Below are 21,457 nucleotides of genomic sequence, written 5' to 3' on the forward strand. Positions count from 1 at the left end.
AGCGGTGGTGCTGGATTTGCAGTTAAGTTGCAACTGTTTCAGTTTTTTTTTCAACGTAGCGCTGCTAAGATTAATTGCTTATTTCACATGCGGGATGTTATTTTGAAAGTCCATAGTTTTTGGGGCGGAGTAAATTTAAGTTAACGAGTGACAATATATTAGATTTTAAGATCTTTGGCCGTGAAGAGTCGTGACGTCACCACAAACGCCTGCTGTGTTCAATGCTTGAATTGCAGACTGGGTGGACGAGGAAAGCGTCAGGAAAGTAACATTCTCACTGGAATAACCCCAAAATAGAAAATTGAAGGGCAAATATGGCTCAGATAACTTCCAGGGTAGTTGAACAAGATTCTCAGTCAACGTTGGAGCACAATGACAACGGAGAAACCGTCCTCACCGGCTTTGGGGGACAGGCCGTGTCGGACACCAAACAGGAACTGGATAAAAAGAACGACATTGGGCTCGGAATGGACGTTCGTGGCGGTCGCGGTGCCGGAGTGGAAAACAACTCGTTGCTTGACGACGGCAAAGACGAGGGAGACTACGGCAAACTCTCCGAGCCGGGCAAAAGTCCCGCACAGGGGAGTCTGGCGACTAGCACCGAGTCGGCCCAAGAGGGCTCCCGGGTGCTGAAAGCAGAACAAAGGGAGGGAGGCAACGGTTCTTCCGAGCCTCCGACAGAGCATACAAAGGCCGCGGAGAAACACGAGCACGGCGTGAAAAGACGAGCCAGCGTGGAAGTGGCCTCGTCGGACGGGGAGCCGCTCAGTCGGATGGATTCTGAGGACAGGTCTGGGAAAGTAGTAACTCAAGAAGCATGGCGACTTGGTCACTGGTAGTCTAAATATTACTCCTAAGAAAAGGTTCCCCTAAAATAACCCAAACGCGCCAGCCTTTTTAAACCTTTCCTGTGCAAATAACGGCACATTCAGCCAAAATGAAAAGAATATTAAAATTTAAATGCGTGCCGCTGCCATCCTGCCTCATGTCTTGAAACAACTGAAAGAAATTAGAGTGCAATACCTGGCTGCAACCAGATGTGGCGCTGTTGTTTCACTCTGAGCTCAACTTGATTTATAGACACGTTAAAACAAACGCACCGAAATGTAGCAACTGGGTCTACAATCGGTTGGGTTTCCCCAAAGACATTTCTCACTCAAGCTATGAAATTATAAGAAAAAATAAATGGTCAATTGCAATAATCCAATTTAAGCATCAACAAAAATTGTAAGGTAACAATCGTAATCAATTCCCTCAAATTAACAGCACATTTTACCAAATGGAATCAATCCATTTGAGGGTCAAATATTTGTCATCATAAAACATTTAACTATACTTACAGTATTTTAAGATAGATTTGAACATTAACTATAAATGTTAAAACCAGGGGTGTGGACTCGGTTGGCTTTTTGCACCGAGTACAAGTCTGGCCTCATGACCACCGAGTCCGGCTGTCCATTTTTTCTGTTAATTCATGTGACTGCTTAGTCTTTATTCAAGGCTAATTTAGACCAAAATCTAAATAATTACAACAGTTTTGTGATGGCTTTGTCTTTATTAAACATATAAACGAATACAATAAACAGATACTTTCAAGTTTCAATTCAACGACTTGAGTTTGTTCTTAGGAACAAAATCGCCTCAACCAAGTCAGCCTTCATCGCGCCGCGCTGATCAGACATGATAAACTTGAGCCCGGAAAACAGGCGCTCTACGCTGACTTGGCTGATTGGCATTGCTGTTAGTGTCCGAGTCGCTGCCTTGAGGCCGGACGCATGCTCAGCAGCATGATGAAAATAAAATTGAACGTATTTCTTTTATTGTCGGACTCGGTCAAAATCAGCACCGAGTCCGGCAAAAATGACCGAGTCCGACCGAGTCCCCGAGTCCACAGCCCTAGTTAAAACAAAGTGTAAATGTGGGATAACAAAAGTTAAATAAAATAAATGATGAGTTCAACTTAACAGTTCTGCCATTCTGCTTTTCAAAATTATGACGACTTACTGTCATCATTCACACTTAGCAGAAAACTGCTGAACACATAAGAACTTATGTTCTATTTTTCCTCTCTAAAGTAACTCACTCAACATTTTAATATTATTGAGGTACCATATTATCCAGCATATCAGTCCAAAAAAATAGGCCCACTCACGTTTTATATGAGGAAGCATAATACCCATTCTGCCATCACAACCCTAACTTATTTGTTGTCTATGGTCTTCTAGTATCAGCAGCACTCTAATGGACATGGAGAGCATAGCATCAAGTGGCCGTTCCACACCAGCAACGTTGAACAGTCACGGCGGGGCCGTGATTGTCGGCAACGGCTCCATTCCGGTGAACAGCAAATCGTTGAGTTATACGTGCTGTTGGGATCACTGCCAAGTGCATTTTTCCTCCAGCCCCGATTTGGCCGATCACATCCGAGCCACCCATGTTGATGGACAGAGAGGAGGAGTGAGTTTTATTCCATGTTTGTATGACAGTGCCTGTTAGTTTGTTAATTTTGCTTTTCTCAATTTGAAAGCCACTTTAAGTCACTTCTCGACTTGCATTTTCGGTTTGCTCCGCACAGGTTTTTGTGTGTCTGTGGAAAGGCTGTAAAGTGTACAACACACCGTCCACCAGTCAGAGCTGGCTACAGAGACACATGTTGACTCACAGCGGTGACAAACCATTCAAGGTGACACGCGGTTCACGAATTGATTGTCAAAACCGCACACTTTGTCTGCTGGCTTGTAATGTATTGTATGTATGGGTGCAGTGTGTGGTTGGAGGCTGCAATGCCACATTTGCCTCCCAGGGTGGGCTGGCCCGCCATGTCCCCACTCACTTCAGCTCGCAGAGTTCGTCCAAAGTCTCCAATCAAGGCAAAATGAAGGAGGAATCTCCGTCCAAGGCTGGCCTCAACAAGAGGAGGAAGCTCAAGAACAAGCATAGACGTTCACTCCGTACGTACAGCGCATGACCATTAAAACATTTTTGACAAGTAATCAAAATCCATTTTCAATCTAAAAAAATTAATTTAGCTTCTTATTAGTAAATATGCTGCTGATTCACACACATGTGCGTGCAATTGACGGAAAATAATTTATCAATAAAACGGACCCTACGCTTGACACACAGCTCAGGTTGTTAATTTTATCTCTGTCTGGAGTAATTTTTTTTATTGTAAAGGGAAGAAAATAATGACTCGACGCGAGTCCGGCGTTTAGCCGTCCAATTGGACCACTCTTATAGAGAACTATCCATATTGTAATAAATTCTATAAATTAGACAAATAATGCATGAATCGAACCCGCCCCTCTTCTTTCTTTAGCCCGTCCACATGATTTCTTTGACGCCCAAACCATGGACGCCATCCGCCATCGAGCTATATGCCTCAACTTGGCCACACATATCGAGAGCCTTGGAAACGGACACAGTGTTGTGTTCCACAGCACGGTACACACATAGATTAAAAAACAACAACAACTGTACTCGTGTTTTTGCGTTTTTATGAGCATATGTGTGTGTTTCCAGGTAATAGCAAGGAGGAAAGAAGAATCTGGCAAAGTGAAAGTCCTTCTCCACTGGACACCTGAAGACATGTAGTTTTTTTTTTTCACTCCCATTGTTGTGATTTTGTGCTTAATCTGTCTTTAAATGTCAACGGATAACTTTTTTTTTTTTGAAGACTCCCTGACGTTTGGGTGAGTGAGAGTGACCGATTGCAGCAGAAAACCAAAGTTGTGCACTTGTCCAAGCTGCCGACCGACACGGCTGTTCTCCTGGATCCCAACATTTACAGGTGTGTGACAAATGAGGCGCAGGAGAATCACTTTTGTTGTTAACAAAAAATATATTGTGTCCCCACTCACAGGATGTTCTTCTAAGGATTTCTCCCAGGAATGAAGTAGAGCTACTATATACAAAGATTTTTGGAGCGTTTAGAGACTTATTTTTGTGCTTAGGAGATTAATCTCGTAAGATATTTAGGGATGTGTTACTCTTACTAGATTCAGAACAGAGTCAATTTAGACACATTTGTAGAGAAAAGCAGTTTGTAAATACTTGAGATTTGTAATATATTTTTTTACCTTGACTTTGAAAAGTTTCTCAAAACGGACTGTAGCTGTATGTACCTTTTTTTTTTTAAATATATTTTTAAATAGTTGGTTTTATCTAGGTCATTTTCAGGTATTGTCAGCACCATGAAAACCAGGAGATTGCCTTAACCGTCATTAGTGCTGTACCACTTTTTAACTCATTTCTACACAATGTGATTTTTAATCAGAGTGATTCAAAACAACTGGTCTATCTGCTGTATTGTTTCTGTGTAGTGTAACTTGTTTTTTTAGTTATATAAAGATCCCAAATTGAGACTTCATCCGTCTTTTCTTATTCACATCCAAATGATACATCGTAAACATCTTTCTGACAAAAAATAGTTTACTTAGCATATTTCCAGTGCACAACTACAGGACTCTATTTCTTAACAGGCCACACATTTAACAAATGTAGTATTCTGATATTCATTTGTATTTACAAGGCAAAGAGCTATGATGAGAGCAATTAGTATTTCCAAATGGAGGAAACGTAGAAAAGTCATGATGCTTCCCGGGCCTACAGAAATTTTCCCAAGCACTGCGTCGACTCATTCAGGAGGTCACATCTGAAGTGCTGCAGGCCTCTCTGGCCTTAGTTAAGGTGAACATGTCAGTGAAATCAAAGTTGAATTTTTGGAAAGTGTAAAAACAGCATTTCAGGAAAAACAAAATATCAAGAGTTGAACATGGTGGTGGTGGTGTGTGTGTGTGGGGGGGGTACTGTAATGGTCTGAGGCTGCTTTGCATTATTGTACTGGGTGACTTACTGTGATTGATTGAATCATGAATTTGGCTCTTCACCAGAAATTCCTGAGGGAAAATATTTGGGTGTCAGTTTGTGACATCAGGTTGAAGCAAACTTAGGTTCTGCAGTAGTAGATCGTGCCAAAACACTCAAGCAATAGTAAGAATAAGGGTTTTGGAATTTAATAGTAATAGTAATTATATGGTATTTATTTTAAAACTAATTTAGGTAGTAGGCGGCACTGGTTCGCCTCACAGTTCACAGTGTACAACAGTGGTTCTTAACCTTTTTGGAGGTACCGAACCCCATCAGGTTCATATGTGCATTCACCAAACCTTTCTTAGGGAGGGGCGTACCGATGTGTTCGGCCATCCGCAGACGGGGCAATGACATACCAGCTCTGCCGAACCCCTGAAGCCGACTCACCAAACCCCTAGGGTTCGATCGAACCCAGGTTAAGAACCACCGGTGTACAATATAACGAAGTTGGGAAGCGTACCTCACTAACCTCCGTGGCGGGATCCTTTTGTGACGTCATAACAAGTGGCCGGAAATCGCTAACCGTCCCGTGTTGATCCGATGGCTGGACTGCTGAAAAAGGTACAAGTAGAGGTCAATGATTTTTGTTTTGATATGAACCAAAAGCTAAAAAGACGACAATTTCTTTGTTCGTTTGATCGTCGCGTTCCAATAGCGTTTTTTTTGCAGTTGACGTCATATGCACAGCTTAAAAGTGACCGCTTTAATTAGCGTGGTAGCTTACCTCATTTCATGAGCCGTTTGACTTATTTGTACGTAAATTTCCGCTAATATACTATTCACATTCACCACATGTTTGTTCCACAAGCACCGTTAAAAAAAAAAGTTTTGCAACTCGCCACAAGCAAGAGTCTAATCCATTGTACTCTTCGCAACATTTGTTATGATTTGGATGTAGCTGTTTTGTCAAGAAAATATTTTGGGATTTGAGGAAATGATTAAATGTTTCCCATTCGTCTTACTTTTGCCTAAACGCATTACATGTTTGGTTACCAGAGTAAAATAATGATGTGTTATATTATAAAATATGTTCACACCATTAGTTATTATCAGTGTGTGTTGAAATGGTCTGCTTTCACAGTGATTCATGGCATTAGCTAAAGAAAGCTATGCTGTATGATTATTTATCGAAGAATATCCAATATGATTGGTAACGATGGAAAAAATACATTGCTGTAATTGATGTGCACACAATGCTTCAAATGAACGCAAATAATACCCAACGTATGATTCAAGACAAAGTAGCAGAGCATGACTAAATTAAGTAATATAAATTACTAATATTCTGGGATTGTAAGATGTGCATCTCACATTAAATAATGGTAGACATTGCAATTAACAGTTGCATAAATGTTTCTTTATCTCACAAAGATATTTTACACCAATTACAAATGCTTTCTTTTATCTGGTAGTATAATCGTGGATGTGATGTGTTCATTGCTGTAATTCAAATCATCTCCCATTGCTCTCTTGCAGACGACTGGCCTGGTTGGCCTGGCAGTGTCCCAAAATCCACATGAGGTTAGAAAGTGTGCGTCAGCAACATTTTGCGTGATGACAAATTTAGAAAGAAAAAAAAACAATTACCAATCCCCCTATATGTACTGATATGTTTTTTTAGGCCAATGCCTATACTTGAAAGAAAATAATTCATTTCACTAATTCCAATCTGCCCCATTCAGGCACCAGTCAGCATGAGAGACTAAGAAAATAATCGGCCAAATTTGGTTCGATGTTGATTATTTTAAAAAGAGCTATAATCGGCAGATTTAATTGGTAGAACGATAAATCGGTCATGTTCTACATACTATGTCGCCATCAAATGAAAAACTCCAGAGGTTCCAAAATGGGGGAAGAATGAATGGATTTGAAAACAAATTAAACATTCAACATCAATGTATTTTGTTTGTTGGTTTGTCTAGCTCAGGGTTTTTTCCCCCCAGTGTTTAAACCTATCTAAAAATTTACTTAAACCAATGCAGCAGTGTCAATTGTTTTGTGACAATAATGCAGCTTTTAGCTAGGTAGCTCAAAAATAGGAATTATTGGTTATGTTGTTTTATTGGTGCACTGCAAAGTTATAACAAGAGTTAAAAACTTTCCCAACCACTAAACAAAAAATTACTAAAACCAATTACCGTAATTTTCGGACTATAAGTCGCTCCGGAGTATAAGTCGCACCAGCCATAAAATGCCCCAAAAAGTGAAAAAAAACATATATAAGTCGCTCCGTAGCATAAGTCGCATTTTGGGGGGAAATTTATTCGACAAAATCCAACACCAAGAACAGACATGAACGAGCAACAACAGGCTAAACGATAGGTATGCTAACGTGACATAAACACAAACGAAAAGCTGAGAACGGGCCTGACGTATCATTCAGAGTTATTAAAAAAACGATTACATAAATAACACGTTTATAAAACCATCTGTGTCACTCTAATTCACTAAATCCATCGATCGTCCTTTTGTCAACAATGGGTGCGCGCCACTGATGGCGCTTGCACTTCAAAATATTCCACAGGCCCATATAATGATATATAAATTAGATATCAAATAACTATTATATAAGCAATAATATTATCAAACCATCTGTGCACTCTAAATCATTAAATCCATCGATCAAATTCCTCGTCCTTTGTCAACAACGCCGTGCGTGCGCCTTGACGTCAGCCTTGTCATTATTCCACAGATCTAGTATATAACTATATTGTAGCGTTAACAAAGTACAAGGAAAGACGGGGGTTTGGTAAACGGCTCTTTATTTAACAAAACAAACTTCCAGGCTTGTGGCGGCGTGGACTTCAAGGCACGGAGGTGGAAGAGAGATCCATAGAATAGGACCGGGCATGCGTAAAAGCCATGACGGAGCCCCATCCACCGTCCCTGGACAGCCACCCGGACGAGCGCCGGCCCCCGACTTCTATCCTCGGAGGTGAAAGAGAGCTCCGTAGAGTAGGACCGGGCATGCGTAAAAGCCATAATAGTTTTTCAAACCTTCTGCGTCACTCCAAATCCTTAAATCCTGCAAACTCTTTGTCCTCCGTGTCACTAAGAAACAAAGCCGCTAATGATGCCGGTAGTACGTGGGGCCCTTCGTCATCTTCGTCATCCCGTGATCAATTTTTGTCCTTTTTGTAAACAACCGCCACCCCGCGTCTCGCTGCTGACGTCACTTGAAATTCAAATTACAGTAATCCCTTGCTACACCGCGGTTCGTTTATCGCGGTTTCACTTTTTTTAGGGGGGGGGGGGAGTTTTGAAAAAAACACATAAGTCACTCATAAGTCGCCCCCCCACCCAAACTATGAAAAATAACGTGACTTATAGTCCGAAAATTACGGTAATAAAATGAAAATGCTGTCTTTTTTAAAAAAATTCATGAATTCCACATTAACTACAAAATGATCTGTTTTCACTATTTCATGTATGATACATACATGCTTATGGGGTTCATTTAAATGTATTTTCTTACCGAACAGAGGAAGGTCGAACAGTCATTTGAGATTTGCAGTATACTTTATTAAACAATACTTGACAAATACACCATTAAGAAAAAACACTACCAAAACTAAGGAAAACAAAACTAAAATGAAGCATGTTCGAAAATATAAAAACGAACCAACACATAATTCAATCAAGATGTCTTTGTTTCCCCCCACCTGTTTGATTCCTCAAAACATCACTCAGCGACTGAGGATTCTCTACTCAAAAATCCTGGCATCAGTGCAGAGCATGCCACAGGATGCTGCCTACAGGAAGTATACTGAACAGTTGGTCAATGAGAGGTTCAGCCACGTCAAAACGGTCAGTTACCTTTTAACTATTTAATTGATCAATCCAATACAAATAAATGTCGTTTGCAGGAGCCTGATGTTGAGCAATTAGAGAAGAAGATTAATTGTGGACAAATTGAAGAAGTAATTTTTCAGGTACTGAGATGGGATTTTGACTAAGCAAAGAACATTAATTATTATTGAATGATTAGGATGGATACATAGTCATTTTCTGTTTCATTTCAATTTAATTGTACAACAAAATTTAAGTCCGGCACAGTAATACAATGAAGGTGCTGTTTACAGGCCGAATGTGAGCTGGCTCTGTCAAGAAAGATGGCCGAGTGGAAACCATGGGAACCTCTGATTGAGGAGCCTCCTCCTAACCAGTGGAAATGGCCCATCTGAAATTACGTGACCTACATTACTGCCATTATTATTAAAATGAATCCATTCAGACAAAGTTACCTTCATTGCGTTGGCTCCAAATTATTAAGCATGTTTTTGTCACTGCAATTTTTTAAAATACGTAAATACAATGTTCCAAAGTTCACATAGAATTTTTTTTTTTTTTTTTTTAAACTTAAGATTTAAAATGTCCTTACTTCATCCACTTGATTTGTCACAATTCGATTTTGGCCAAAGTTTAATTTTTCATTAGTTCCAACTCAAAAAGCAGGAGTCGAACTAACTCGTAGTAGCATAGAACCATTTTGAGCACTCAGTTGTCATCATCCTTTCACTTCCAATGAGGTGGCCCTCTGCAACAGCTGGAGCATTATGGGATAGATTGGTGCAAACTCCTTCCCCTGCCGAGCCCTTACGGACAGGACATACGCCTCCAAAGTGCCCCTGTTGAAAAATACAAATGATCAACTTACATCTGGAAATTATTTTACTCAGTGCAAAACTGATAGATTTATTTATTTTATTTTTTTTACAGAGGATGTCTGTAAAAAGTCTTTTGTAGCGTATTTGTCTCGGGCGTTCATCATAGTCAGACATGGGACCAAGTCACACGTGCAAGTCTCAAGTAAGTCTCAAGTCTTAACCTTCAAGTCTCGAGTAAGTCCCAAGTCATTTTTTTCTTGGGCAAGTCAAGTCCTTAAATAGGTCAAGTCCAAGTCAAGTTAACTAGTTTTTATTTATTAACTTGCTCCATATTAAATCATATTTACTTAATTCAGTTTCATCATCATATTCATTGCATTAAAGCTATATATACACACCTATTTAGATAAATGAAAAGCACTTACTTGGCAGAATGACGGACAAAGTTTGAAGTTGTCGTCTGGCTGTCCAAAATGTTTTTGTTGCATATCTCGCACTGTGCTGTCCGTCTTTTGCCGTCATAAAAGTAATTGCAATAGCCGAAGGTGATGACTCGCGGTACCGCTCCCGCTGACATGTTTGCGCATGTCTGATATAAAGGGGCGTGATGGTAGGTAGAGAGGGCACGACTGATTGACAGGGTAGTGATCCAATCATGACAACGCCATTCTCAGCCTGCGCTCCTACCGTGTTATCGATATTATTTTTTTAAATGTATTATTAATTTTATATTCAAACTGAAAACAAACTAAATAACACTGAAGTCATTCAAGTCATCGTGTCTCAAGTCAAGTCAAGTCCGAGTCTTTAACTTCCAAGTCCAAGTCGAGTCTCAAGTTTTTTCATTTTTTGTCAAGTCAAGTCACAAGTCATCAAAACAGCGACTCGAGTCGACTCGAGTCCAAGTCACAGTGACTCGAGTCCCCATCTCTGATCATAGTACACAAAAAAAAAAAAAAATCATTGATTACCTGATGAGCGTGAGACGGTCTCTCTCTGACGGATGGTCATCCATCCATTGGGAGTAACGAGTGACCGACCACTCAGCTCTCTGAGGGGACAACCATACATCAACTACCGTAATTGCCGGACTATAAGCCGCGACTTCTTTCCAAAATTTTGGACCCTGCGGCTTATAGTCAGGTGCGGCTTATATAAGATTTTTTTCGTGATTTTTGTGATGACTTGATCACTTTTACTCTTAACACTATTATATACAGTAAAAGCTACAAAACAAACTGACAAATAACTCGTTTTCAAATCAGACGAGTAAAAACTGGTCAAATATTTCTAAAAAAAGCTATTATTAAAAGTGAAGACAATTTGCAATTCTAGTAATGACACACGAATTTGATGCACAATTTGTCTTTGCGGGCCACATAGAATGATGTGGTGGGCCGTATCTGGCCCCCGGGCCTTGAGTTTGACACCTGTGCTCTAAACCCTTTCTCTTACTCTGCCATATCACTCAGAGATTACACAAAGCAGTGGCGCTGTTTGGACAATCTGCATTGTAATTGTACTAAGTTCATCTTGTTTTTCCTTTTTTTAATCACTTCACTGGTTTCTTTTAAATCAAACAAGTTGTTTGATAATAACTTGTTTGATATAAAAGAAACCAGTGAAGTAATCTGCATTGTATTAAAACCCAATCAATCAGCATTTAAATTCAATTCTTCTGACATTTTGCTCACCAAAAACAGGTTGTAATGAATGTGAACTTTTAATGCATTTTATTCAGAAGGTTACTTTGAACCTTAAACGGCGGCGCGGCGTACTTATGGATTTTTACGGCCTCCGGCCTCCAGGAGGCGCTCTAGCAAGAAGCAAGAGCGAGACAGGCGAAGAAGAGATAATGCGCCGAAGAAGACGTGCTAGTTTTTGTTTACATTTCGCGCATCACGCGATCAAGACGGACATTACTGAAAGGAAGCCTTTATACACAAACCGTCATCATGGGGGACAAAATAAATGCATGTGATGCAGCTTTTAAGCCAAAGGCAGTCGATGTTGATGACATTATCTTGTGTCTACTCTGGAGCGTACTTATGGATTTTTACGGCCTCCGCTCTCCAGGGAGCGCTCTAGCAGGAAGCAAGAGCGAGACAGACGAAGAAGAGATAATGCGCCGAAGAAGACGTGATCGTCTCGCGCATCACGCACACACCCACATTAACACAAAGACAGGAAGCTTTTATACATAAACCGTCATTATGGGGGATAAAATAAATGAATATGATGCCGCTTTTAAGCTATACGTGTGGCTCGCTAGTTTAATATAATGTAGCACTTCGTGCATGAATAAGATTAGCATGAACAGACCCTCTTCACACTCGAAGAAATGCATAAAAGCGACGACGAAAGAGAGACTGAGAAAGTGTGAGGCGAAGGATATCTAACGCCATTCCAATCGGACACTAAGGAGGAAGACTTGGTTTCAGTGCACAGGAGGAAGATGAAGACGGCTCTTTTTGTACTTTTACTGGTATGTTTTTTTTAACCAGCCCTGTTCGTGCTGTGCTACCGTGTTGCTGCTGTGTAACCGCCGCCATTACCGCCGCGTCTCAGTGACTTTGCTGTGTTAATTCCGTGTTGTTGTGGTATTACTGCCGCGTCACAGGCAGTGTTTGGAAAGAAATGTTAAGGTATGTTATTAAAGCTTTAAAAAAAACTTTCTGTGTCCAGTCTTTCTTTGCTAATAACTCGCGTGCACACTTTCGCGTTGCTGCGGTACTACTGCTGCGTCACAGGCCATGTTTAGAAAGACATGTTCAAGTATGTTATCAAAACGTTAAAAAGGCTTTCTATGTACTGTCTTTCTTTGTAAAAAAATCGTGTGCAAGTGCGGCTTATAGTCCGGTGCGGCTTATGTAAGAAAAAAAAGAAATATCCCTGAATTTTAGCTAGTGCGGCTTATAATCCGGTGCGGTTTATAGTCCGGCAATTACGGTACAATCTTCTTTAAAAAAAAAAAAAAAAGCACTTTTGACTTTTTTCTTTTTTTTTTTTAAATTTCATAGTGATAAATGTGTGTAATTGGTACAGACCTGGTAAGGTGACTTGAGCTCTGACGGAGCCCTAGCGAAGAGGAAGTGAAGCACGGTGCTGTAAGGAATCAGGTCACCCACAGCCGGACTCTTGACTATCAGGTTACTTGTCTGAAACAGCAGTGGCCTAAAAGATAGCATCAACAGTAATGTAGAGTAACATTAACAATGTTGATTGGAAGTATTGTTATGCTTTGCCCGTGGCCACAATAACAGCCTGTTATTGTGGTTAGCAGCCTATTTCTGCTCACGTTACCAATATTGGCCATACTTGCACATCAAACATCAAAGTTAGCTTAATGTCAGCATTAGCATGCAGCTCGTAAGGAGCATGTTGAGTATTCAAATACTATATGTTTGTTTTTAACATGAGCTTGAATGAGATTGGTTAATTTTCAACACAGCCACATCCTACTAGGAACAGGGAGCATACTTGTGCAAACACATTAACTGCCTTGTCAGCATATTGTAACAAATTAATGTACTCTCGTTTTATGCTACATTTGAAGTTAACTTGTCTAAACGTGTCACGTGCTAATGTATCGCTTTTTAAATTCTTTATATGATTGGCAATTTCGACAAAGTCGCTCAGCTTTTCCTCAATGTCAAGTTAAAGAGTCAAAGACATACCTAAAAGATCGGAGCACTCTATAAGGTTTCCCCAAATCCGACACTCGTCTGCATAGCGGAGCCACAGCCATCTCCATCTTGGAAAAGACAACTACAATTACTCCAAATAACGCAAGTGTACAGTCAACTAAAAAACATTATTTTAAGACCAAACTTGTGCAAAGTCAGCGGCCAGACGCATCTTCCCGCCTTCGCCCAGTGGACGCAACAAGCTGGCGTGCCGAACGAAAAGCTCAATCGCTCTCTGAGCTATGGACTCGGTGCTTTCGTAGATGAAGTCTGTACACTCAAAGTGTCGGAAGTAGTCAGTCATGACTCTGGAGATAAACCCCTGCAACTCTTTCATGTAGAGGGAGCAGACAACGTCAGGCTTATCAGGACTGGACAGCTTGCTGCAACACACACACAAAGGTTCGTTTACATTCCTTTAGAAGTCCGTTTTCGCATGTTAGCACGATCGCGAATTTGCGAACTCGTTCGCCTGCCCCCCAGTACTTCTTGTAGGTGACCGTACTTCGCGGATTTCACTTATTGCGGGTGGTTTTTGGAGCCAATTATCCGCGATAAATGAGGGATTACTGTATGTTGGAGCCTATTTAATTTCTTATGTTGATTGTATTAATATCATTATTATTTGTGGTCTGTTTTATATGTGAAGCCAGATAGTACCAGTGCCAGTCAAGTCTCCTCCTCCTTTGCAGCCACCTTCTACCTATAATGAGGGAGTTAGGACAAGTGTGTTTTTTTTTTTTTTTTTTTTGGGGGGGGGGGGGTCTTGGTTTTGAAGGAGGAGTAGTGATACAGTTTTTTTCAACCACTAAAATCATTACTAGATTATGTTTTATTGTTTTATTTTTCTTGTATTAAAGTCAACCCAGAGATTTACGTTTAATGTAAATAAATACCTTTGTTGGATTGAAGACCTATCTCCACAAGTGCTTATTGGTTTAGTGGGTTTAAGACCTCCTCCTTACAAGCTACTCTTATTTTTCTGGTGACAATTTTTGGAATACAAGAGTAGCCATCACACTGCATAATGAATATGTACTATAGTCTTCAAGGAAATAACTGACCCCGAGAAGTCCTCATGGTGTAACGTGATAATGATTGCCTCGATAGAATCACTGACTGACTGCAAGAGCGGCTGCACTGCATTGCTCATCAGGGCCAGCACTTCCTGAAATCCCAAAAAATAGAAACCAATGTGACTGCATGCACGCACATACAGTGGTAACATTAAATTACAATGCAAACTGGAGTCCAACTAAAAATCTTGTTGAAGAAAATCTTGTCTGTTTATCTCTATCTAGTTGAGCTTGATTGTTCACCTCCAAAGACAAAGAGAGTGCCTCTACGGGAGATGTCAGACATGACCCCAATCCAGAAATGATCTGAGAAATGAAAACAAAACGGTCACTTTCAACAACTATCCCTGAATTTCAGAATCTTTATCAAACCTTGGCAACGGCCTGCTGCAGACGGTAGAGTGAGTTGACTACTGCAGTGTTCCTCCTTTGGCCTTCAGATAATGGACCAATCACCTGACTGGCATCACTCTGAGTACACAACTATACAACCAAAAGAAAATTAGTTTCAAAACTGTTCCATACTGGTGCTGCATATATACAAAGAGTTATTTATTTTTATTTTTGGGGCTGTAAGGCACACCAGACTATAAATTGCATCAAGGCACATTAAGAGATAACAGACCAGTACAGCAAATACGTAAACCTTCATTCAACTTTAACACATCATTCATTCATAATGTGCACCATCGATTTTTGAGAAAATTCAAAAGATTTTAAGTGCGCCTTAAAATCCGGGAAATATATGGTGAACGTACCAGCTGTTCAGACTTGACACAGAAGAGCTGCACGGTCTTGGCAGCGTTCTTGGCAACAGCAAGAGAAAGGTCTGAATCCATGGATGCAACATTCAGCTCACTGCAAACAATAAAACAAAGACATTTAACATATTTTCTTAAACTCATTAAACGCTATTTAAAAAGGTAAGAAACTTGGCTTCTTGCATGGGGGCCATTATTTGAGCAAATACAGAGTATTCAGGGAAGTGCAAGTAATGTGCTGGATTTTTTGCACACTTAAAATCTGTTTCTCAAAATTGACTGTGTGTGCGCCTTATGTATTCATGTCGAAACGAACTTTAAAGTTTGACTCATTTGCTGTACTGGTTCGTCGATAATGCGCCTTATAACCCAGTTTGTCCCGTACAGTAATCCCTCGTTTATTGCGGATAATTGGTTCCAAAAACCACCCGCGATAAGTGAAATCCACGAAGTACGGTCACCAACAAGAAGTTCTGGGCAGGCTAACGAGTTAGCAGAAATATGCTAATTTGCGATCGTGCTAACACGCGAAAACGGACTTCTAAAGGAATGTAAATGATTATTTGGAGCAATACTACATTGTCCTAAAGATTAGACACGTTTCCTCAATTTAGAAGTTTTATTTTTAATTATTTTAAATGTTTTTTTTAATTTGGAAAAAAAAAATTGCGATGTAGTGAAGCTGCGATAAACGAAACGCAAAGTAGCGAGGGATCACTGTATGTGGAAACTTCCCCCCAAAACAAATCATCATTGAGACTTTCCCCTTATGGTCAGAAAAACACGGTACTTGCCTGCTGATGGTCTTGATGATGCTCTCCAACTCATCATTGGAGGGCGGGTTGCGACCTCCCATTGGAAACACAAGGTTAATGGGGTCAAAGAGCCGAGAGAGAGATTTGGAGAGGTATGCTGCTTCATACGGTTGAAGAGAATCCTTCAGGGCTCTTTCTGGACTGCGCACACACAAATAGATAGATTTACAGGTCAAACACAAATTTTTCTTCAAATGAAATGCTCACTTGTAGTCCTGTTTTCTTTGAGAGAATAGGTCAAGGCTGTCCGTTTCTGGCTCCAGAGTGGTGTCCATCCCACCGCTGTTAATCAGCGAGCTGTGCAGGCTGGCACTGTACTGCTGGAGACGACGCCACAGCTCATTGTAGAGTCGCAACAACTTTGGATACTCTCCTTCAAACGCTTGCTTCAGAAAAGATGAGGCTGATGTAGAAAAAATAAAGGATGAGGCGCACAATTGACCATGTCATATTTTTTGTCCCCCAACTCTGTTGCAAATACTTTACAGGTAAAGCAGATTCTTACCTTGAGTTGCTTTGTGAAATTCTTCTCTTAATTTGGTAGTTACATCAGTCCAAAAGGTGCGGAGTATATCGGGCTCACCATCCTGTCATTATATGAAACAAAATTATCATTTTATACTTTGGCTCAATGTGCATTATTCGAGCACTCATAGCAAAAATAAATAGAACTGCTATACATTGGAGTAAAAACCCTTCAAGATAGGCAATTCAATATTTTGTGTTTTTGTTGTCAAACAATTCACTATGATCCTTAACAATGGTGATGACCAAGGTTATAAAAAATACTGAAACTGAAAAGCATTAATAAAAGAAAACCAAAAATGCTTTAAAAATACTGAAATTACATCTTACGTTCAAAAAACTAACATTAGCAAACATTTTCATCAAATAATCATACATGAGCCTTCAAAGTTCATTCTAGACTCATTAGATATTTAAATTGGTCATGCTGTATGTCCGAACAAAAGGAGAAAGGTTAACTCATCATTTGATATTCGTATTTTTTACACAATATCTAATTAACTTTTCTCCTTCATCTTGCACTTGACAAATACTCTGTATTGCAAAACTAAAATTAATGCTAAAACTAATAAAAACAGGCATGAGGCATTTAAAAAAATAAAAATAAATAAAACAAAAGAAAAAGAGTACTACAATGAAAAATCCTAAACTATTACTATTACTCACCTTAATAATCTCATCAATAAAACACTTATGAGTAACAGGGTCTCTTTTCTTCATTAAGACCTTCTGAAGATGTTGCACCTGGAAAAAAAATGATGCAGAATTGCTGAAAATATTTTTTTTCATATTATCTCCTATTCTTCACTTCCTCACTTGTTTGCAGGCAGCACATATCTGGTCCATTAATTTCTCCAGGTTTGTCCAAAGAGCAGCGCGGAAAGCTGCTGTGCTGCCTGGAGTTGGAAGAACTGCTCTTCCAGGGGCACCTGAAGGGAAGATATTCCGTTGGCTACACTTTAAATTTGTGCAAAGAATTTGATTGATATTTACAGTTCTGGCCACATTTTTTAGAATACAGCACAGTCACACAATGGTTGTGCAAATACAAAGAAGAAAGAGGCCCTATATATATCTATATCTCGATATCTATATCTATATATCTATATCTATATCTATATATATATCTATCTATATATATATATATATATATATATATATATATAGAGAGAGATATCTATATATATATATATAAGTATAAAGTATATAAGTATCACTTTCATAGGGAATGGGAGGACTTTTTTTCACGTTGATAATATATATATATCAACGTGAAAAAAAGTCCTCCCATTCCCTATGAAAGTGATACTTTTTTAAAAAATCTTTTTACTTGTCCAGCTGCCCTTTTTATACCCTTTCTTAAGTTTAAGAGTAAAAACAGGGATCTGACAATTAGAGGGAACTCACGAGCGTTAGTGTTGTGTTGTTAGCGCCGTTGTTTGCGCAGGCGTCAAGTGCGAAAAAGACCCAAAAACATTTTAATGTCACGCGACCGACCAGTAGTGGCTAGGCCATCGACCGGTCGATCGCGATCGCATATTGGGCACCCTTGCCCTAGAGAATTATAACAGCATATTATATTTTGTGTTTCTTGCTTTCAGCAAGGATCTCTGATTCCAACCATGAACATCTTTCTCAACCATTTTGTGTGTTTTGAGTTGTTTACCTCTGGGGTTGGACGGCTGTGTCAGGCCCTTAATGTCCAGAGCACTGATGATGCTGTCCCATATGCTTGTCTGGTAAGCCCCCACAACGGAGTTGATGGTCTCCCTCAGACTACCAAGGTTGTAGAAGACCTGCAAGGCGGTGCCAACCTGCGTAGGATTCTGACACACACAGAGAGAAAATAATGAAGCAACTCCATTTGCAGAGAGTATCCAAAACTCAGATTAGAAATGTGATGTTTTGCCACTTTGTGTGCGTGCGTGCGTGCATGCGTAACTTCCTACCTGAATTTCTGTGCCCTGGTCCAATAATCGCTTGGCCTGGTTTTCCACCTCCAGCCTTGCTCTACTGATCTGTACCAGGTCATTCTCAATCACCTCAATGCCGCTCAAATCGACTCCTTGTGACAGATAATCTGGTGTATTTGCAGGGGAAAAGAAAGAGAAAGGAAAAACAATTTGTTTGTTGAATTCCACATGTGGCAGTGTGACTATGGAATGAGCGCAAAAATGCCATATCTGAAATGAATGAAACATTAAGGTTTTTTCCCCCACAAATTCTAATCTCAGGCCACCTCAACAACTCAGATCACAATACCAATAGCCACTATGACTTTAACTAAAGGTCCACGAGAGTGTTGTCTTCTGAAGTAATTACTGTCAACCCCAAGAAATTAGATGAGAGGGAAATTCAGACTCTGATTAGAGAATTCTAATTTACATCTCTCACAAGAATACAGCATCCAGTTCAACTCTACATAATCTTTAAAATGCAGCACACAACCATTTCATTAATACATTTAATTCCTCTTACAAACTTTGTTTTTCAGATGAAACATGGAGCAATAAAAACACAGCTAATATCCGCCCAAATACAGATCCGGAAAAAATCTGAGTTGTTGCTCTGCTGTACCATTTGTTTTTTTGTTGTTGTTTTTTTTACAGAGGTGAGAACACTGGGCGGTAACCCCTGGTATAACTCTAAAGTGGTTCAATTCCTGTTTCAAGAACAGGTCGTACTTTATTGAAATTGATAATCGCGTCTCGGACCAAATGATTATGACCTTCGGGGTTCCTCAGGGGTCAATCCCGGAACCCTTTTGTTCATGCTGTACAAGCTTCCATTCACAGCTGTAAAGTGTCCAACCACAACTCTGCAGATGATACACAGATACTACATCTAAACGATGACGCTACTGTACGTGTTTGCACAGTGCTGGTTACACATGGTCTGCTAACTGGGCTCTTTAAACGAGCTATAAGACAGCTGCAGTACATCCAGAGTGTTCCTGTGTAACAGAACTAAGAGGCTTCACTGTATATTCAACAAAACAATGTCCTGACCTAATTCGTTGAGACTGTGAGCAGCCTTCGTTATCTCCCGACTGCCACCCTGAAGCTGAACCTGAAGCCTCTTGCTTAAGTGCAAGATACGAATAATTCTCCGCAGAAGGTCACAGGCCACCTGGACAGTGAGGGGATAGCAGAAACGAGTGATTGAGTTAAGGTACTGCTTTGACTATCACTCATACCAATGACAAATCTAAAGAAAACATTTTTTGAAAAATAAAGAAATATACAGGCCTTACCTGTAATCTGCTCAGCTGAGTGATCCTGGCCACGATCTTGTTGTACGGGTCAACTATTTTCGTTCTTATCCTGAAAATACATCAGGAGGAAATCAGGACACGCTTTATTATCACAGTGTAACACACCAGGCCAGGTAAACTTTACTTTTTAACCATATTTCTAAACGTTTCTAACAAATTGAATTCTGAATAATCTTAGTTTTACACTTATCAATATCTGTTTGACAGGAGACATAAAAGCATCCAATGATAATTGCGTCAGTCTGGAAAAGAACATGACGACAGTTAGGGCCCACAATGTTTACCTGTCAACAGCTGCCTGTAGTGCACTGATCCTCGTCTGCATCATCTGGAGGACCCCTGAAGACAAGGGTGGTTTTTTTCAGTAAAACTTCGCAATGATCATATTTTGTCATGTTACCTTTGTGTTATAAAAGATAGTAGTACCTTCAAGAGACTCTATCCCAGTTGCCTGAGCCAGTAAGTCTTCATGTCTGGCTACTACCTGGAATGCAAAGAAAAACATATTACATACTGCTGTTTATTATAAAAGAGTACATATAGTCTATAAGAGACCAATCAGATTGTGCTGGTGTCATCTCTACAGTTCGAGTGTCTGACACACACACACAAAAAAATACCCCAAAAATTAAAAAATTGGTGCTTTGTTACTGTGGTGGAATTGACCATTCCAATCAGAATATCAAAACTCGATGTACAGTAATCCCTCGTTTTTAGCGGGTAATTGGTTCCAAAAAAGTGAAATCCGCGAAATACGGTCACCAACACGAAGTAATGGGCAGGCTAACGAGTTAGCGGAAAGATGCTAATACGCGATCGTGCTAACACGCGAAAACGGACTTCTAAAGGAATGTAAACAAACATTTGGAGCAATATTACATTGCCTTAAATGTTAGACACATGTTTCCTCAATTTAGAAGTTTTATTTTGACTTTTAGATGTTTTTTTGATTTGGAAAAAAATCCGCGATGCAGTGAAGCCGCGATAAACAAAACTCAAAGTAGCGAGGGATCACTGTATTTTCTTTCATCTCTAGGTAAAACTCGAAAATGGACTGCAAACGTCTGCCACAATTCGGTGACTTGAAGGTTGTGTGTGTGGCGTTCCTGCCTGGCTGTGCAGCTCTTTATCAAGTTGACTGATTCCTTGTGCCAGCTTCGCCAGCTGTTCAGCGATGACAGCATGGTGGATCGCTTGAGCTGTATAAACCTTCACATCGAAATCCCCAGACAAGAAATCTGCGTAGAACTCTACAAATTCAGAAACATAATTCATTTTACGCAAAATTCCCCATATTTTTTCAAATTACGTTATTATTTATTATTTCATTTATTTTACCGTCTTTTAACGACAAATTTATGGACGCATCTTTGCCGCGAGACAAGTTATCCATGTTAACGCCCGTAAACGACCCGAGGTATTCGGAATTCTTCTTCGGCGTGTTATTTTCTTCTTCGTGGCAGCCATAGACACAATATATATAGTAGAAACAGCCATAGGTACAATACAAGCTTACGCCTTGTGATAGTTCGGCCCTCTGCCACAGTACGTCAGTCTGTCTGCCCAATTGAATGTGGCAAATCCGCTCATAGACTGGAACATAAATGGGTTATTTCCATAAAGCGGCTTTCTACAAAGTGCAAGTCTCGTTGGATCATCGAAACATATATATATATATAATATATAAACAGAAAATGTCAATATTTATTATGGTAAGATTACATTAATTGTTAGCTATCAACACTAATATCTCTAACATATATCCTACCAGTAAATATTTGTATTTGTCCTCTACAGTGTTGAGCATAATAGCAAGATCAACATCTTCTTTAATAATACAA

General features: G+C 39.8%; 3 protein-coding genes and 1 long non-coding RNA gene across 5 annotated transcripts; 2 read left to right on the forward strand and 2 right to left on the reverse strand.

Annotated features, from left to right (window-relative positions):
• The first annotated feature begins 174 nt into the window (after positions 1 to 174).
• Positions 175 to 4,369, forward strand: aebp2 (AE binding protein 2). The gene is made up of 8 exons (XM_088366664.1): positions 175 to 790; positions 2,226 to 2,457; positions 2,576 to 2,683; positions 2,765 to 2,951; positions 3,320 to 3,444; positions 3,523 to 3,590; positions 3,677 to 3,790; positions 3,863 to 4,369. Exons 1-8 carry the CDS (start codon positions 315 to 317, stop codon positions 3,873 to 3,875), a joined length of 1,323 nt encoding a protein of 440 aa, XP_088222790.1. The 5' UTR covers positions 175 to 314; the 3' UTR covers positions 3,876 to 4,369.
• On the reverse strand, positions 4,307 to 5,726 carry LOC148379519 (uncharacterized). Its single transcript, XR_015855350.1, has 3 exons — positions 5,342 to 5,726; positions 4,856 to 4,898; positions 4,307 to 4,679 (listed from the first exon to the last, which is right to left on the reverse strand). It is a non-coding gene; the product is annotated as an uncharacterized LOC148379519 (long non-coding RNA).
• Positions 5,284 to 9,115, forward strand: ndufa5 (NADH:ubiquinone oxidoreductase subunit A5). Of its 2 annotated transcripts, XM_088366665.1 has the most exons (5): positions 5,313 to 5,433; positions 6,349 to 6,393; positions 8,563 to 8,679; positions 8,739 to 8,804; positions 8,955 to 9,115. In XM_088366665.1, the coding sequence occupies exons 1-5, from the start codon at positions 5,413 to 5,415 to the stop codon at positions 9,054 to 9,056; spliced, it is 351 nt and encodes a 116-aa protein (XP_088222791.1). In that variant the 5' UTR covers positions 5,313 to 5,412; the 3' UTR covers positions 9,057 to 9,115. The 2 variants fall into 2 exon arrangements, with proteins under 2 accessions (XP_088222792.1, XP_088222791.1); XM_088366666.1 differs by lacking the exon at positions 8,739 to 8,804 and having other exon boundaries at positions 5,284 to 5,433.
• cog5 (component of oligomeric golgi complex 5) lies at positions 8,373 to 21,106 on the reverse strand. The gene is made up of 22 exons (XM_088366663.1): positions 20,955 to 21,106; positions 20,727 to 20,866; positions 20,043 to 20,100; positions 19,901 to 19,955; positions 19,596 to 19,665; positions 19,351 to 19,471; positions 18,292 to 18,422; positions 18,009 to 18,168; positions 17,159 to 17,271; positions 17,009 to 17,086; positions 16,323 to 16,404; positions 16,025 to 16,220; positions 15,797 to 15,958; positions 15,000 to 15,099; positions 14,614 to 14,724; positions 14,485 to 14,547; positions 14,230 to 14,333; positions 13,311 to 13,548; positions 13,157 to 13,233; positions 12,527 to 12,653; positions 10,451 to 10,530; positions 8,373 to 9,500 (listed from the first exon to the last, which is right to left on the reverse strand). The coding sequence occupies exons 1-22, from the start codon at positions 21,007 to 21,009 to the stop codon at positions 9,380 to 9,382; spliced, it is 2,442 nt and encodes an 813-aa protein (XP_088222789.1). The 5' UTR covers positions 21,010 to 21,106; the 3' UTR covers positions 8,373 to 9,379.
• Between the last annotated feature and the right edge of the window lie 351 nt (positions 21,107 to 21,457).

The sequence above is a fragment of the Syngnathus floridae genome, chromosome 22, assembly GCF_059516105.1.
Source record: "Syngnathus floridae isolate MCC-2025c chromosome 22, RoL_Sflo_1.0, whole genome shotgun sequence".
NCBI lineage: Eukaryota > Metazoa > Chordata > Actinopteri > Syngnathiformes > Syngnathidae > Syngnathus > Syngnathus floridae.